At 38.5% G+C, this 19,460-nt stretch overlaps 1 protein-coding gene across 1 annotated transcript in view; it reads left to right on the top strand.

Annotated features, from left to right (window-relative positions):
* The first annotated feature begins 3,783 nt into the window (after window positions 1-3,783).
* Window positions 3,784-19,460, top strand: part of usp6nl (USP6 N-terminal like) — a 99,875-nt gene continuing 84,198 nt past the window's right edge. The window contains exons 1-2 of the mRNA XM_036577235.1: window positions 3,784-3,930; window positions 12,422-12,507. Of these exons, the coding sequence (XP_036433128.1) occupies window positions 12,504-12,507 (4 nt within the window). The 5' untranslated portion in view covers window positions 3,784-3,930; window positions 12,422-12,503. The remainder of the gene's footprint in view (window positions 3,931-12,421; window positions 12,508-19,460) is intronic.

Below are 19,460 nucleotides of genomic sequence, written 5' to 3'. Positions count from 1 at the left end.
TTTTTATGTTTGTTTTTTATCTTTCATTTCAGCGCAGCGTCCAGTCCCGGAGTAAATGAAACTGGAATAACTCCAAGGGCGGTTAAAACCGTTAGAATTCAAAAATGTCTCGAGCTTTGACCAGCGGTTGGCTCAGACCGCACAATCTGACTGGTTGAAAAATGCTAGTTCTACCCGTGTTGGACACGTTTTTTTACAACAGCTGTATCATTCCGCTTACCAACGGTTGCTAAGTAACAGCAATGGTCGATTTATTTGACGTTTGTGGCAGAACTATATTTTTGGCGGAAGAAATCGCCGATATTAAAGTACTTGGACCGCAGCTACTATATTTAAAATGAAATGCGGGGATTCTTTACCTCGAAAACCTGAGGTATAAAACGGAGCGAGGTCCTTTATTATCGCGAATTACCTCACAGATCTCAATGATAATTACAGCCTGAAGGGGCATATTTTGGTGGAAGCTTTGAAAATTTAAACTATGTGCATAGTTTAAATTCCACATTAATATCCATTTATTTTAAGAAAGTTAACAGTGACAGTTAACAGTTAACATAATTATAAAGAGGCGTTATGTCAACATTTACCTGCATTGCTTGATTCTATTCTAATGTAATCTGGTTAAATGTTGCGTGTAGAGACGTTCTGATCAACAGTAAACAGTAAAACACCACATTGAAAACAACTGGAACCCTTTAAACTGCAAGCTATGAATTATTCAGCACCTAACATTAATTATTCAGTAGCCGCTATAAATTGCACACTCATTATAAATTATTCAGTACCTAGTATTAATTATTCAGTAACTGCTATAAACTGATCAGTAACTACAATAAATCGTTCAGTAACTACTATGTATGCTTCAGTAACTACTATGAATTATTCAGTAACCACTATAAACGACTCAGTACCTGCCATGAATTATTCTGTACCTACTATGAATTATGACTACCACAAACTATTCAGCAACTACTAATAGCTGTTACTGAATAATTCACTATTTACTAATTGTGCTCTGAAGTTATAAAAGTATATAACAGGAAAATTGTGGACCTGCATACAGACTATATATATCTATAAGGATTACATTTAAGAAATCATACCATAGTCAAAATCATATAAAAAAGTTCAACACAGAAACACAAATCATTAGTCCATCACTGCTGATTCAGTGTAAAGTCAGCATCGTCTCTTCCAAACAGCCAAACTCACAATGATGGCTGTCCAATTCAATAATGTAGTATTTCATTATCTGTAATGCATTATGAGTCTACATTTTAAATTGTAGCCTACCAATGCTATCATACAAATACTTACATCATCAATAATGTAGTATTCATTAATATTAATCTACATAGTAATAATATAGCTTACTATTATCTCTCTCTCTCTCTCTCTCTCTCTCTCTCTCTCTCTCTCTCTCTCTCCTTAACTGTAACTCTGAAATGTGACCTTTCTTTCTGATCCAGACATGCCAAGCAGTACTAATCTGTTGGATTGTTTCATCCTGTTGAGAGAAAAAAATCCACTAATGCACTTATGAATTGTGGACACAAGGTGGAGCTAGAGAATTAATATTTTACTGGACTGAGCTGGGGGTCAGTTGACTGCTTTAAAAGTCTATTTAATTCATTTTGCTTTCACAGGTGCAACAATTTCCGTAACACCAAATGAATGAGCATATATGTAAAATGCTAAACTTATTTCATCAACATCTTTAACATGACTTCTTACTATTAACAACAAGATAATTCACATTTAAATATGTTGGTTTTCCTTCACATATTATGCCTTTGCTGCTGGTAATATAACACCATAGCTGGACATAGCTCCATCTGTCCACAGAAGTGTACTACGGCTGCACAATACATGGTCATATGATTTGCTGAGGGATGCCAGGGGATAACAGCATAGATAACAGCGTTTCATATATTGTCAGCAACCACAAGTAAAATGTGGCTGATCAACTACATTTGGGGTGAGGAGGAGGGGACTGTAAATTTTATTTTTCACCAAACTGCTTTAAGATTCACAGCTGAGGAAAGTCACAGCTCACTATAGGCCCACTGTCCAGGCTGCATGTTAACATTTTCATTCCTACAATGTAAATGTGTATGTATTTATCTGTAGGTACATTCACTGGCCACTTTATTAGGTACACTTATCTTGCATCTACACATCCATTTTTCAGGTCCACTTTCCATATAGGTTCATTTTGTAGTTCATTTTGTAGTTCTACAATTACAGATTGTGTTTCTCTGCATATATTGTTAGCCCTCCTATTACCCTGTTCATCAATGCATTATTTGAATTGCAGATCACTGCCAACCCTGCAGTGACACTGCAATGGTAGTGATATGTAAGTGTGTATTTGTGTGTGCTGCACAGAGTGGATCAAATACAGCACTGTTGCTGGAAATTTTAAACAACTTGACTAGACTGAGGATAGTCTACAAACCTAAAATACCAACCAACAATGTCCTGCAGTCATGAACTTATCACTAATAAGGAGATAGAGGATGACTAACACAAACTGTGCAGCAACAGATGACCTATTGTCTCTGTACAACAACAAGGAGGACCAGATAAGCGTGTGTAATCGAGTGAACAGTTAGTGGACACAGTGCTCAACAACTCCTGCAACACTTGTACCAGCACAACACACACTAACATGCAGGGCTGGGATGTAACGGAATACAAGTATTGGGAACACACATTCAAAATACAGAAATAAGTATCTGTATTTAGTCCAGGTTATACTTTGAAAAGATAGTGTTCAGAATACAGTTACCTTTTGGCTTTTTAGAAGACTTTTAGAATACTTAGCAACTATATAAAAAACTATAATCTTCAAAAGAAACACCAATGCTTGTTTATTAACTATTTGAAAATCAGCGCACAGCATGTAGCAAACATGCTTGTTACATCAACCCAAAAGAAGACTTCAGTTAACAGCTTCATTACAAACACAGAAGTTGACTGATAAATCAAAGTGACGAGTCAGTTATTAATCTCAGTGTTACTGAGCTATTTTGAGGGATGATCAAAATAATCTTCTCATATTCATGTTTGTGAGTGATAAGCTTAGCATATTACTGCTGTCGGAAGAAAACTTTGTATCTCCGTTTTTGTCATTTCGTACTTTTTTACAGAATTTGAAAATGCTAGCTCTCCTTTACATTGTGCCAAAATTTCACGATGAACAGACCACCAGAAATGCTCCAAAAGTGCTTGGAAAAAAAATATATAGTTCTCTTAATTTTCATTCAAAACTAAGAATGTTTTTTCCCTTCTCCAGTAAAGTTAACATTCTGGAGATACAAGGTTTTCTTCCGACAACAGCGATATGGTGTATCCTAAGCCTAACCCTATGGCATCAATATTGTACTGGACTCTGGTAGCAGCAGTGGACTGAAGCAACCGATAACAGTGAAAAAAAAAATAATAACAATAAATAAATTATAATAAAGATTTTCCAATATGACTTCCCAATGTATGTTCTAAAAGTATTATAAATGTATTCTGAATAAGTTACTTTTTTATGGATTGTAACAAAATCCGACCAACCCTGCTTAACATGCCACCTTGTCTGTGTCACTGGAGTGCTGAGAATGATCCACCACCCTGATAACATCTGCTCAGTTGTACAAGGTAGGTGTACCTAATAAAGTGGCCAGTGAATGTGTACGAGTGAGTGTGTATGTGTGTCAGTCAGTACCTGTCTCCCACTCTGTGTGTGCATGTTTGTGTGTGTGTGTGTGTGTGTGTGTGTGTGTGTGTACCTGTCCGCTTTTCCAGACTCTCTCTCTCTGTCTCCGGCTCAGAGCTCCACTTCCTGCCTGCCCGCTGCAGCGCGATGGCCGTTCCCCAGCGGCAGGCTGACGGAGAGAAGAGAGCCGGGCTGGGTGAGCTGTGAGCGGACAGCAGCAGGTAAACCCGGCCTTACCGACTCTTCTGCTCTGGATACTCACATTTATTAACTTAGAAAACACACTCACTCACACACTTTCTACTCCACACTCCAGCTTGTAAACACTGCTACTAGCAAAGCCACACAGCGATTCTGACCTTAAATGTGTATTTACGTCTGAAACACAGACACGGTGTGCACTTATTTGCCAGTTTACTTGTTTACCTGTGTGCTTGTTTGTAAATAATGTGAGGAAAGACTTTTATTTTTACTCAAAACTTTCTTCTCCGTTGTGTTCATCGAGGCCTTAGCTTAGCTTAGTCGTTGCTAACGGGCGGGACGTAAACACCCACAGCGCAACCCCATTGGTTAGCGATGAATGCGCAGAGCGCTTATTGGTCCAACCTGCTGTCAAACACAGACTCAGCAGCTCAGCCCGTTTTGTGAAGCTGAATCCTATCTGAGTTGTAGTGCTGGGAAAGTTTTGTGTCGTTACGGTGAATAAAGGAAAGTTTCATTAATTATTTCTGTACTTTACACCGTTTATTTCTTTTGTATTTTTCTTGTTTGTTTGCTTTCTTGCTGGAAAATTAGCCTTTACAGCAGCGCGTGTAGACAGCGCAGATTAACACGAATTCACTGGTCAGGCTTTGCTGTAGTTTACTTGCGCTGTCGATGTGAACATAGCTTTTATTTTAATTCCAGAAAAAAGTAAAAATATTTCTGCTCAGTGTAAATCTGATACTGAATATGGTACTTTCTTAATCAAGATTTTGTCTCTAATTGAAAAACGTTATATGTGTGTTTATTCGTGTGGTAAACTTGACCATAAACGTGACTCTATGATAGAGTTGGGCGATATAGCAGAAATGTAATATCGCAATACTTGAATTTTCCACGATGCACGATATGTCACTATCTATACACTATATAAATTAAAAAGACAAAGTAGTGCCACATTAAAAAATATTGTCAAAAACTATGAATACATTGATTCATATTCAATATTTCTCACACTGTGCTGCACTAAATCCAATAAAACGGACTAATGATGCTCTCTTTGTAATCAAACACGCAGTCGGGAAGTGTTTTTAGGTACGTGACGACATCCACAATATACTCAGAAAAGCATACTGTGGTGTAATTGATCACAATAACAATAAATATTGTCATATTGCCCAGCCTTGCATTATCATTGTTAATGATAATAAACATAATTAATATTATTCCTGTTTTTGGACAAACTGCAGCAGGGCGTCAGTATTTTGGGTCGATTCACTTACAGCCTGTAAAGTAATAAAGTGTGTTTAGTGGGTTTCATAGTTTTCATATTTTGTTTGATACTGAAACTAAACATTTGCATTATTTTTGGAACAGAGAAATGATCTGTTTTGAGTTCAAAGTAGTAGGCTAATTGTCTTGGGGTTCAGTTTCATTTAAAGACACTTAGTACATGTTTACTGTCATGTACATTTACTGAAATGTAAATTTTTATGCTGAATTTTTAGGCATCAGACATATTGATCATATAATAGTAAGAGGAATTTTATCACATTGTATTGTAGAAACATTTCAAACATTAATGTTTAGATAAAACATCATATATATAAATAAATGTAAAACTGTAACTTTGATATAGTTAAAACTGTAACTTATATATATATATATATATATATATATATATGTGTATGTGTGTATACATATATATATATATATATATATATATATATATATATATATATATATATATATACACACATATATATGTGTGTGTGTGTGTGTGTGTGTGTGTATATATATATATATATATATATATATATATATATGTGTGTGTATATATATATATATATACTATATATATATATATATATATATATATATATATATATAGAGAGAGAGGGAGAGAGAGAGAGAGAGTTTTTGTAGGTGTTTATAGTTTTTGGCTTGGATTCTGGTTTAGTATAAACCCCTAGTTTACAAACAAACCAACAATTACTTGATTAATTGTAAAATAATTGTTCAGTTACTTGATTACCAATATAATTAAAGTAAAAGTGACAGTCCTAGATATTATTTAAGAGTTTGATAGTGTAGGTGAATAGCTGGTGTGTTTACAGTAGGACTGTAACTCAAAGAAATCTGGTGGGGAAGTGTTTTGGGGGTTGTTTTGGGTGGTCGCTTGCGTGCTTGTCTACTTGAGCAAAACAGCATTCTAATGTGTGGCTAAGTGAATAGTAATCTACACATCCACGAGTAAAATACAGGTTTGAGTGAATCGGGTCTGACACATGCTCTACCGTGAGTGGTGCTGGTGTTTGGAGTGACTGTGTGTGTGTGTGTGTGTGTGTGTAAGTAGCACATTGGCACAGGCTTGCGTAACCTTTCCACACAAACATGATGGACTGACTCAATGGATGGTTGGTGTCAGCATGAGGAAAAAGGGTAAAAGGGAGGCATGGGGGAAGGATGTGTGTGTGTGTGTGGCTTTGTGCCATAGCAACAGAGCAGGAAGAGCAGCTGGCACGTTAATGATTTTGTAGTGGGGCACTGGTGTAGAATGCTGCTAGCCATACCTGACCTGCCAACACACACACTCACACACACACTGTAGTGTGTACTGATGTGTATGTGTGTCAGTAGGAGTGGGAATTCCGGTTATATTTGAAATCCGAAGTTGCAATGTATTATTCAATAAATATTCAACAATACCTGTCCCTCTGCAAAATGATGCTGCTCTACACTGGACACATCAGGTGGAGGACATGCAGCTAGAGGTCTGCACAGGCATGAAATTGAAGCACAAACCTCGTACCTGCAAGTTTGAGACCTGAGCAGACCAGGTCTAGTCGACTTGGACTGCTAAATTTGAAGCCTGATTCTGACTCGAGCCCGCTTGCGCACATTAACAGAGATGGATTATCACAGACACAGTTTTACAGAGCTTTGCTTTGTTACTGGGTGCTTGAGTTCATGGACAGAAAATGACATGCTGGGATAAACTAGTATTCTACACACATGTAATACATTAACAGTTTATCAGTATATTTTTGTGGAATTGCTGATTGTACCTGGCAGAGAACAGCATCCTCCTTCCTCTGAACAGCTGTTAGCCCCACTTAGCTAAAGTCCTTCTTGCTACTGCTGCTACTGCAGAAACACACACTGCTACTGCTTAACACACTTCGGGCGAGATCGACAAGCAAGAGGAAAGATCTGCTGTGATCCAACCCAACACATCCCTCTCAGCGACCACGCTTTGACTGCGATTGTTGTTCTGTTGAACTTCATCCATGGTTTCATTCAGCAGCACATTCACCCACTCCTCAGACTCTGGAGCTGTTCCGTGTGTAGCTAATGTTACAAGAAATATATAGAGAGAGAGAGTACAAGAGAGATAATGCATAAGAGTGGGCGAGGTCTGCTAAAATAAAAAAAAAAAAAATCAGTCATTGCAAAAGAAAGCTAAACCTGATGTTACATGTGAAAAATCAGTCCAAAACCAGATATTTTGTCGAACTCATTTAGGCTCGGGCCAGGTCACACATACGGAGCAAAACGCGTTAAAGGGGAATTTCACCAATTTGTTCGAATTTAAACCATAAAGACACTGTGATTAAGAGTGGTTTAATTTGAAATGCTCCACTATAAGCTTGTTGAGTTAGATTAGTTGTCCCAATGAATACTAAATGTTTAAATTTTCATCAGAGTGGGCAGTTTTGTCCCCACAAAGATAGAAATACACACACACACACAGAGACGATCACAGCTTTTCACTTTCTTTCCTTTGAAATTAAAAGGAATGTCCATATTCCCTGGTGTTAAAGCCCGCTGGCAGGAAAATAAAGACCTAACCTTAAATACACACACAAAAATTGAATGTGCAGTTTAGACCAGGTTAATGTCCTACACACACACTCACACACACACACACACACTCACTCACACACTGCTCTTTCCATTGTGGTTTGGTATCCAAAGGTGACCCCGTCAGCACAAAGGTGAACATATGGTGTCAGTAATCCCACTCTTAAGTCTCTCTGTCTGTCTCTCTCTCTCTCTCTCTCCCTCTCCCTCTCCCCCTTCCTTTTTCTTCCCTCTCTGTCTTTCGCTTTTTCTCTGTATCTCTTTTTGCTTCTCTCTCTCTCTCGTTCTCTCTCTTTCTCCGTCCCCATTGATATCTTCTCTCTCTCTGCTTCCTCTCACCCTTTATCCTGTTTTTCTCTCTCTGTCTCCTACAGTTCTGTTTTATTTCATTTCTTCTATGATCATCTTTTAATTTAGTAGAGAACAAAAAATGGTCACTTGATATCATTGTAAAGGTGTGTGTGTGAGAGAGAGAGAGCAGGGGAGAGATGAACATGTTGTATCTGTCCTGTTAACCCTCTTCAGTATCAGCAGAGTCAGTATTGTTACAGTTATTACTGTTATTAGCCTCTGTACCCCCACTACCCCCTCTAACACCCTGCTCCGATTACCCTCATTCAGCACACAGACACACACGGAAAGTGCTCATTACGCTACTATAATGATAGCCCTGTGTGTGGGTCCAGAATGAGGCAGTAAAAAAAAGAGGGAAGATCGGCTTGACGGGCCGATGGTGAGACGTGTGTAACTGATACAGTGATGAAGTGTTTTATTGATGCATTGATTAATCTAAATTCATTCGTTTTCTTAAAACGTCTTCCATGCACAGAACATCCAAAGGTGTAGCCAAGCGCTGACCAGGGGTGGCCAGTGCCTCTCTGGAATGACGCATGGCCACCCTTCTGGCCACCCCAATTATCGAAAATGAGCCAGTCAGTCATCATCAGTCAGCCAACATAAATAAAGCATCAGTTACACTTTTATGGTAAAGATCTGCCACCAGGGTAGTTACCAGTCAGTTATGAGAGTCTGATGACATGGTATTTATTAATTATCATATTTTGCTGTGATTTGCTCAGTAAACATGCGAGTGAATGTGCAACTTGTTCTTCAGCAGTGCTGCTCTGTGAGCTACAGTGTGAAGGAAGTAGGAAGTAGGCTATTTATTTAATCATTTATCAAGCTAACTAATTTAGTTTTACTGTTGACAACATGCATGTATTGTAGGTTAGCTTACTGTCTGTCTGGCTTTCTAATCATTAGACCCATGTGTAATCTGTAGTGAATGGAGCCTAAATTTATAACTTCTATGGCCTGTCTATGAATTTTTTCTCAATGTTAACATTGTGCTCTGAAAAAAGTGATGCATTTAATTTACTCAGTTCAAATACACTATTTACTTACAAATCACTAAAATATGTTACATCAACGCAGTTTTGTCTTTCAGTTTACTTTCGGCAGTAGTTGTATTGATGGAATATTTTCTTTATTTGGACATGATGGACCGATTTAGTTATGTACAAAGAAAAACTAGCACATCAATTCATATGTCAGTTTAAATCAATAATGCTATTTTATTGTATTTTCTCTATCAGTGTGCCACCCCAGTAAAATCTCTGGGCCTTACCTGGCCACCCCATTCTAAAAGTTCTAGCGATGCCCATGGGAACACCTTAGCATGGGAATAATGAGGAGACAGAGCTCAACTTGTGACTGTTTATAAGGAAGAATAACATTAGTGCAGTCAGTTAAAGCTCTGAGAAACTGAAACTGGAGAGCAGCGGTGCTCTGATAAACAGCACAAAGCCCTGTCACAGTATTCGTAACTTCAAATTTATCGCACTCTAGTTTTGTTTGACCTTTTTTTACATCAGTAACAGTAGCTAGCTGTCTGGATAACTAACTTGATTATTTTGATTATGTTTACATTACATTGATGTGCACATATGATCGGCTGCTAGGTAACAGACATAACAGTTGATTGTCAGCTTTCGCAAGGAGGTTAAGATCCCCTTGAGATAAGATTCATTAAGATTCCTAAATTAAGGTTAGAATTACTTCTGTAATACAAATTTGTGAAAAATCTTATCTTGACCTGTCATATCTTAAGACAAAAAGATGTTTCTGTTATACGGTCCCAGAACCAGAGTTCCCCACCTCTGCTGTGGGCTTTTGGGGAGTCCTAGATACATTGTTGACTGTGAATACAAGCTGTAGTTCAACCAGACTTCAGTCAAAAGTTAGAAATAGAAATCAGTGGCAGTAGCTCAATGTCAGAGCTTTTACTAAAAGAGTCACTGGAAAACGTCGACAGACAAGGTAAAATATTTGTTTGTGAAATAAATGTCTGTTACAATCTTCAGATAAAACATGGAATGTCTTTTACAAGCTTTAGAAAGCTACTTTTTATCTAGAACAGTCAAAACATTTTGTGACTCACTGTTAGTTTAGTGCCAACATGCAACTAGAATCCTAGCAGAAATTAGCCTTGATGTAGAATTAGTTGTAGATTGATGATGGCTGACTGTTTCTGCCCTCTCTGGTTTATGCAGCTTCTCTGTGGTATTAGCACATTATTGGCTGTGCTAAAATAGGCTATTGAAGAAAGGTGCCATGAATATTGATTGAGGTGCTCCTCAACCTGGAGGTTGGAGCAGCCAGTTAGAAAAATCCACACGACACTATACAGACTGTACACACAAGAAAACTGATTGCCCATGAAAATGCAAATTGGCATATTTAAAGTGTCAACGATGCAGATAAATCACAGCAGCTGTAGTTTAGTTATTGGTGTGAAATCAAGTAGGGCTCAAAAAATGTGATATATTTTAAGTATGATCACAATATTCAGCTTATTCCATAATTAAACATGATCATTTTTGATACTTGTGAACTCCACGACCCAGAAGGATAAGCGGCTTGGATAATGTGTGTGTGTATGTGTGTGTGAACTTATTAAACCTCTTGAAATTTTGACATTTATATTTACCACTTAAAACATATGAAAAGATATTTTTTCTTTGTCATCAATGTATCAATGTTATTATTATTATTATTATTATTATTATTATTATTAGTAGTAGTAGTAGTATTATTATGATTATTATTGTTGTTCCTGTTGTCATTGTTGATGTTCCATAATTGGCCTGTTTAATTTGTTGTACTATTGTCCAAAGTTGTTCATGGTGTTATTATCAACAGGTACAGATTCGCTAAATATAGACCAGGAATTTTGCATTTGGAATAAAGTCAGAATCTGGACCCACTGACCCCATCCACTCCCCCTACAAACGACGCACAGTACGAAAAGAAAAATCTCCTTATTATACTCCAGCCCTGTGAATCATTATTCCTTTTTAGTTAGTGCTGTGTTCATGATGACCTCCTCTTTAGGCCCTGCTCTCTATCTGAGCTGTCCTCTGACTCATCTCAATCTTTCACTCATTAGTTATGTGTGGAATTCTGCTTTTTTGCTGTTTCAACGTGTTGTTTTCTGCACCAAGTCATCATTGCTTGGTTGTTTATCTCGTCACTGATTCAACTGTATTACTTGTTATCTGTAGACTCAAAGACCTCAAGACAGAGTAGCTGCTTGTTGAACAAAGCAAGTAAGAGCCTGTATCATGTTTATAATGTATGGGTCTAGGCATCACAAACTCTTTCTACAATTTCAAGTCAGCTGCCAGTTCGAGGTGAACTACTCTCCAGCTCTCACTGTGTTATCTGTGTTTTTCAACGACATATTCATTCTCAGTTTGCGTTATCGCTGTGCATAAAAGCATGCACATGTCTGGTCCAGTTAACTTTGTTTGTACCATGCGATAACAGGGAAGCACTGGAATGGCTAAAGCTGTGGGTGCATGGTATGCTGTAAAATTTGTCTGGTGAAAAAACTAATTTACTGCAATGTGAAAGGATGCAGGAGCATGTAGGGATTCGCTTCTGTTCATGCTGACTTCATCTTGGTGAACCCAGCCTAGATGATTTATAAACCCCGCCTACAAATTTATAAACTTCAAACTAAGTAGAAGAGTCTCAGTCAACACAATGTCATTTGTGACATTGTTTGGTGAACAGCTAACATTAGCTAGTTAACTAGTTTGTTTTACAATGTTTCTTCCAAAACCACCTCACTTCAAGACAACCTATGCTGCCTAATTTTTCTCCACCCTTCTGATTTTTCGCCTGCAGCTACTTAACAGTCACTATAAGTAGTGTTTCAGGCATTACACATTGTATTCATCACAATTTTGTATAATAACTATCTTTGAGGTAGCTTTTTGCGCAGTTAAACTCTTTACATGTCTAGTTCCTATCATCAGTGCTGTGAGCAATTCAGAGTTTCACTAGAATGGAACACTTCACATAGAACCTTTCTGAATTACTTTGCGTACTTCTTAACCATTAAATTATGCTGACATTTAAAAAAATAGTGGAATTTCTGTGCATCCAAACATTCTAGTCTCTAACTGTACACCTATAAGGTGGGGGTTTCTAATAAAGTGGATGGTAAATGCATATCTTGGAGTTTGTGAAGTGAGCAAAGAAAGAAGCAAAGCAGAAATAAGCAGAAAAGGAGTCGAGTGCAAAAAGTATTGCATTGTCTTGTTCATCATTTTCTCAGTATGCCTGTTCTGTGTTCTACAGGACATGAGTGCCTTGAGGAGAACGCCTGCGGAGAACAGCCTCACCTGGACCTCAGCTGTCAACCAAAAGCCAGCATCGCAGTATGAGTGAGTACTTGCACACACACACACATACACTGGCGTTAAGCGGCTCTGTGTCTTTGACCTCCTGCTGGCCTGGCCATATGGTTCAAAAGAAAGTGGTCAGTAATCTTAAATGACTAGCGACCAGCAAAGTGTAAACATGTTTGGGTTTGTGGAGTGTGTGTGTGTGTGTGATCTGTTTTCTCAGTATCTTGCTGAGTTACCAGTCTACTTGCACAATCTCTGCAATGATGGAAACTATATTACAAGACAGATATATAGGTAACCTACTACATTAGTGTGTGTGGTGGGGGGGGTGGCTGCAGGGGTTGCAGGGGGAATCAAATGCCGTTCTGCTGTTTGGAAGGCAGTGGTGTTACCCACTATGCTACAACAATATATATAATATCAGGTATCATTAGTGTCATAAGTCCTTGAAGCTGTATCGTTGCAGTAATGCCAAAGTCTGATTGATAATTAGTGCTGATGTAATGATACGGAAACCTACCTGCATTGATGCATCTATAATTAGTGGTACTTGGGGTTGAGGTGATAGCGATAGTTCAGTGAAAAATTAAAATTAAGTAGTTTAAAAACAATAAAAACATTTCCCTTTTCACTTAAGTTGGGAGCTTCATGAAATGGGTTTCCGTGGTCGAGCAGCTGCACACAAGTCCAAGATCACTATGCACAATGGCAGGCATTCAGCTCAAGTGGTGTAAAACATGCCGCCTCTAGACTCTGGAGTGCTGGAAACGTCCTCTTGAGTGATGAGTCACACTTAAAATCTGCGTTTGGCGGATGCCAGGATAATGCTACCATCTACAATCTAGTCCCAGCAATAAAGTTTGGTGGAGGAGGAATCATGGTCTGGGGCTTTTTTTCAGGGTTTGGTCTCGGCCCCTTGGTTCCAGTGAAGGGTAACATTAATGCTACAGCATACAAAGACATTTTAGACAGTTTTATACTTTTAACTTTTTGCTAACAGGTAGACCTTTTCCTGTTTCAGGATGGCTGTGCCCCTGTGCACAAAGCAAAGTTCATAATAACATGATTTGATGAATTTGATATAGAGGAGCTCCTGTTGATTGCACAGAGCCCTGACCTTAACCCCACTAAAATCCTTTGGGATGAAATGGGATGTCAATTGTGAAACAGGCCAAGTTGTCCCAAATCAGTGTCTGACACCTCAATTGTTCTTTTAACCGAATGGCCACAAATTCTCACAGATACACTCCAAAATCTTGTGGAAAGCTTCCCAGAAGCTATATATATTCTACAATAACCTCACGCAAGCACTTCAGGTAGCTGCTGATCTGATGTGCATGCACAATACCAGAGAGGAATATTGGACCATATTATTCCTTACAGAACTGCTTTAGCTCAGCCATGTTCTTCGGATATATGTGGTATGAATCAGCATCTCTGTTTGGTTGTGATCTGGGCTCTGACAGGTCCACTCCAAAAGGCAGATTTAATTTTTTGAAGCTATTGTATAGTAGATTTACTGCAATGATTTAAGGTCATTGTCCCCCTGCACTACCCAGCTTCAGCTGGTGGACAGCCGCCCTGACACGATCCTGTAGGATACCTTGATATTATTTCATTTTAATTAATCTCTTTAGATCAGTATCCTTCCTCTGTCGTTGCTCAGGCAGGGTTTACAAGGTGTGATTACATCAGCACTTCAAGCTGAGGTAGTATTTCAGGTGTGGCAGTGTGATGATTGGAAATGAAGTGAAATGAGTCATCTTAGGGAAATGCCAGCGTCTTCCTGTGTGTAGCATGGCTGATTCAGTCAGTTTGCCGGTCTGTTATTCAGCCACATAATGGAGAGACCAACCTGACAATGACATATTCTTAACTGAGGTGTGGTGGAAATGTGCTCCACGGTTCTTCCCTCATAAGCTTATTCTAGCCTTTATTTCATCCCAACTCCATCAAAAGAATAGTTTTGCAAGAAATCAAATTTGAAGTTTCACTCCTTACCCCAAATATAGTCAGTCAGCCTTCAAACGTTAGTATGAAGTTTACTTCTAATGTTGCTAACACATTATAGATTATAGACCATTAAATAGCATCCTGCTAAGTGATGTACATAGGTATGTCTTGACATACTGTACAAGCACGTCTTGACAGATCTACTGTATTTGAGGTAAGGGCGGAAGCTGTCATTATGGCTCCAGCTCCAGTGGCTCCAGCCATTGCATGATTTTAAATTCCATCAGCAGCAGCCTATTTAATTTAATGAAGGCCTGATTAGATAAACTAGGTTTTGGACGGTAACTGTAAATACTGGACTTCCTCGAGGAGAGCTTTAGAAATAGTGAAGCAGACACTCTCGCGCACATCAAATCTCAATGTGTTGCATATGTGTTTATTTGTATTTGTTCTAATTGTATTGTTTTTATAAACAAACAAATGCCTGCCACATAAATAGCTTTACATATTGTTTGCTCAGACAGTACTATATGTGTAGTATCACATGCCTTCTGGCAGATGCTCTATGATGATTTCTTTTTCCTGTTCTGAATCAGGATCAGTCAGTCAGTGACTTCAAACGTCAGCAGGTGTGGCTGTGCATGTTGTAACCAGGCTCAAGTGTGTAAACTGTGACAGGAGTGTGTACACTACAGATGTGAATTCCGGCTCGTTTCAGTGAGTCAGATTTAACAGCTTAGCTCACCATTAACAGCCGACTCTGTGGCTTAAAATGATCACTGAAATCTTACTCTATTTTCTAATTAAAGAGGAATTCTGTAATTTCTGCATAATTAAATCATTAAGTTGTAAAGATTGTTAAAATGTAAGTCATTCAGACTGCTTTTTGAACAAGGCACAATAAAGTTCAGCCAGTCAGAACAGAGCAAACATATTTACATACATCAGTCTTAAAGGCACAGTGACAAAAACAGCCTGGTTAATTCCAAAATAAAAGAGATTGGAAAATGGTTATGTAAAAATGAATTATGACTGTTTTTGGTAAACACAGCCACCCATTTGTTGTAAGTGAACCACAAGGAACAAAACATAAAATGCAAGAAAAATATAGAAAATGTGCCTTTGGATGTCTCTAAAATCTACCTTAAAAAAAGCTGTTACTTAAAGTAGTTACGAATACACCGCTGGATGCCTGAGAAATTGTTTTACGACTTGGTTCCAGTAATTTTTTTTAATATCCATTCATGGTGAAGAGGTCCATGCAGGACATTGCAAGGCAAAATAGTCTTTGGTTTAGTAAATAAAATGTTGATTTTGCATTGCGGTGAATCTAACCATAAAAGGTTCACACAGTAAAAAGCACTAGATAAATAAATGCTACATGATAACTAGCAGCAATGCAGTCAGACCACCTTGCTCATGCTGCTTATAGGCTATACACAATGAGAATCAATTAAAGGTCTCTTTAATTCTTGCTAGATTTACCTAGAAATCATTATGGTACACCAAACAAAGCAGAGTGGTTTTCAAAAAACTGTACTGAAATGTAAAACTGTATGACCAGTATGCCCCTCACTCTCTTCTGAGCACCTCCCATTTACTGTCTTTTACGGAAACCACTATCATGATCGAAAGTAGGCATCAGGATCCATCCTATCAGAGTAAAGTGGACATGGTAACACTCAAATGATTGAGCTTTTTTTTCTAAACAGGTTGAGAACTTCTGTTTAACACATTAAAATGTCAAAAAGCAGTTAAAATCTTGACTTCAGAATCAAAAATTGTATCAGCCTGGTAAATCCTTACAGCCCTACAGTACAAAGAACCAAATGAAGTTTAATGCAGGAGGATGTGGGTTAGTTCCTTGTGAGGACAAACTGAGTGTTTCTAAGTTCCGTTAATATGTGTGTCCCATAATTGTGTGTGTGTGAGCGTGTGTGCATGCATGTGCATGTATGCATGTGTGTGTGCTCGTGTGCACGTGCATGGTCTAAGGACACTGTGAAGCGTTTAGTGTGAGGCAATGGGATAGGTCAGCTAGAGCCAAGCTGAGAGATTTAAAGGGATTACACCATTTACCTTCTAGCCGAGTTAAATGCACACACACACACACACACACAGAGCCAGCAAGAAGAATAAAAACAGCCCAGCAATGACAGAGATGCATGCTTGGACGTGTGGAAAGCAACAGGACATTGACCCCTTTTACATACATATTTTACATATATAGAGGTGTGTAGAGTGTCCTAAATCCATAGTCCTCTTAAAGTATTGGTACTGCAGTAAAATAATGACTGCAGTTAAAGTTCTTTTCAAAAAACAACTTGAGTAGAACAACAGAAGTAGCAGCTCTACTTAACTACTGAGTAACTCTGTCCTTCTCTTTTTGGGATCCTGTGGGTTTTAAATAAAATCATAAAGCTTCAAAGTGAGAGGTGTTATCAATCACAAAGCAGCACAGATCCTGAACCGACACAGCAGAATGAAATTAAACCCCACAGAGTAATCAGGAACTAAATGTTAGTGACTAAAATGGATCTGAGTAGAAATGCATTCCTTTCCTCACAAATATAATTGAGTAGAAGTAAAAGTATTAGCATCTGAAAACAATAAGGGAAGTATGAATCCATTAAAAGGTTACTTAGCATACTGAGCATAGGGAGTTGAGTAAGTAAAGCGTGTTACTACCCACCCTTGTAAATAATGCATTTAGTACATTTCTGAGGTAGGGCTTCACAGTATATTCATACTGTTCAGCTCTGCTAGGAGGAACTGAATCAACAATTTGGACATTAGCTGGGGCCCCAGCAATATTGGGGTCTATGTGTATGTTCCTAGTCCTAGAGAGTGTCTGTCTCTCTCTCTCTCTCTCTCTCTCTCTCTCTCTCTCTCTCTCTCTGTCTGTCTGTCTGTCTGTGTGTGTTCCTTCGCTGTCTTCTCCTTTTCGCCTGTTTTACTCTTTTTCTTTCTCTACCTTTTCTCTGCCTGTCTCTCTGCTTTCTTTTTGTCTGTCTCAATCTTTTCTCTATCTCCCTCTCTTTCTGTCTCTCTGCTTCTTTCTGCCCCCTGCATTCAAATAACGTAGCTTTCTCAGTAAAGGTCTTGCTTCTTTGATCTCCAACATCAAGCAGAACAGAAATAGCCCCACACACACACCATAAACAACAGGAGCTCAACCCAAAATACCTCCCCTAACTCAAATAGCTGCTCACACACAGGGGGGAACGTGTGTGTGTGTTAGATTCAGGGACAAGAGTGTTGCACTTTGTTTACTAATTCTTCTGAGTGTGTGTGTGTGTGTGTGTGTGTGTGTGTGTGTGTGTGTGTGTGACCTGTTGCGTTGTTTTTGCCTGTTTGTGTGTGTGATACTTTCTTGTAGCTTTCTTTATACCAGAATATGCAGCTGCACATCTAAGTGAATTAACACACACACACACACACACACACACCTAAACATGCACCTTCCCTCTCTCTTTCTCTCTCTCCTTGTTTGTTTCCCCTCTCTCTCTCACTCTCTCTCTCTCTTTCTCTCTCAGACCTGATATAAACATCCGTCTTGAGTAATCTGATTAGGCCTGTTCTCTGACAGTTAACCTTGTTGCCGCAGTAACAGCCCCCATTGACAGTAAAAAATAATTTACTGCAGGTTTAAAAATGTATTAGTTTATTTTATGCAAACTCTAGTAAAACACTTACTATGTTTACATTAAGTAAACCAGGGAAATCGTTTAGTCACTGGACATTAAAGCAGCAGGTTTTCATGTCTAAAGGCCTCAGCATACTTCTTACGGAGACAACGTTCGACCTGACTTCAGCAAACAATATGACGTAATTGAGGAGAAAACGAACAACCGCAGACGTCGCGTGGAGGCTTCATTCGCCTTGTTGTGCACATGGCAGCTGAGCGAACTCTCTGGACGAAGATGCTACATGACAAAGCCTCTGATTGGTCGATCAAAAAGAGGTGTGCTATGAAACAAAGATGGACAGCTTTGAGAAGCTTGGGCTTTCTCAGACACACTAATATTTTCACCGCTCCACCTTAAATGGTGGCAATATTCTGAACTCAAATGTCGCCATAATTAGGAAGTGAAAGAATCGTTTTCCAGCAGTCATAAACTTATCATAAAATGTCATAGCATCACATGAAGAATCTGTGACAGGCAACACTAAACCGCAGAAAGTATGCAAGGTTGTAAGCTCGCCAAGGCGCTTTTGGCTTCACACAACCCTCGAGAATTTTGTTTCACAAGAAGTATGCTGAGGCTTTAATGAGGAGGTTTTAGTGACAGAAGCTGCTTCTTCAGACAAGCTAATGCTAAAGATGACACTGGAGCTAGACAGACCAATGTTAAATGCCAAGAAACCCTAGACCCTGTTCACATCTGTACTGCAAACAACTCCGGTTCATTACATTACATTACATTGATTTTCTAAGTGAACACATCCTCTAAAAGGAACACATTTAAATATTGTATTTTTCTGTGAATGTAAGTGCACAGTTTCTATTTATTTGCTGAGTTTACCATATTGGAAAAAACTAAAATGTAAAATATAAAAATGTGCCTAACTGTCGCACAGGCCAAATTTTACATTTTATTTTTTTGCCTCAATATGTTAAATTGAGCAAGTGACAGTAACTGTACATTAAAATGTGTAAAAGTAAGTTCTGAACTGCAGTGGTCTCCATTCCCTTCCAGCAGGTTTCAGATGAGGTCTATCAGAGTTAGAGCTGAATCCTGGTGACCCCAGTTGTAGTGAATGTCAACTTATTTTCACTTAGAAAATCAACAAAACATGCCATTTTACCGGGGTGCCCAAACTGTTCCTTATGATTGTTTTATCAGATCACCCAAGATAAATATTAATGCCAGGTGTGTGAGTTGGGCTTTCTCTTTCTTCGCATTGTTTTCTGTGATGAAGGACAGCAGATTTAGAATATCTATCCCATAAGAGTGGTGATTAATCTAATGAGAGGAGAATATTTATCCTTTCTGTCCATCTCCAACACTTCATCAGGTCTCTTCTGTGTGAAC

This window comes from Colossoma macropomum, unplaced genomic scaffold (assembly GCF_904425465.1).
Source record: "Colossoma macropomum unplaced genomic scaffold, Colossoma_macropomum, whole genome shotgun sequence".
NCBI lineage: Eukaryota > Metazoa > Chordata > Actinopteri > Characiformes > Serrasalmidae > Colossoma > Colossoma macropomum.
The sequence above is the reverse complement of the archived record's forward strand: the minus strand, read 5'-3'. Positions and strand labels throughout refer to the sequence as shown.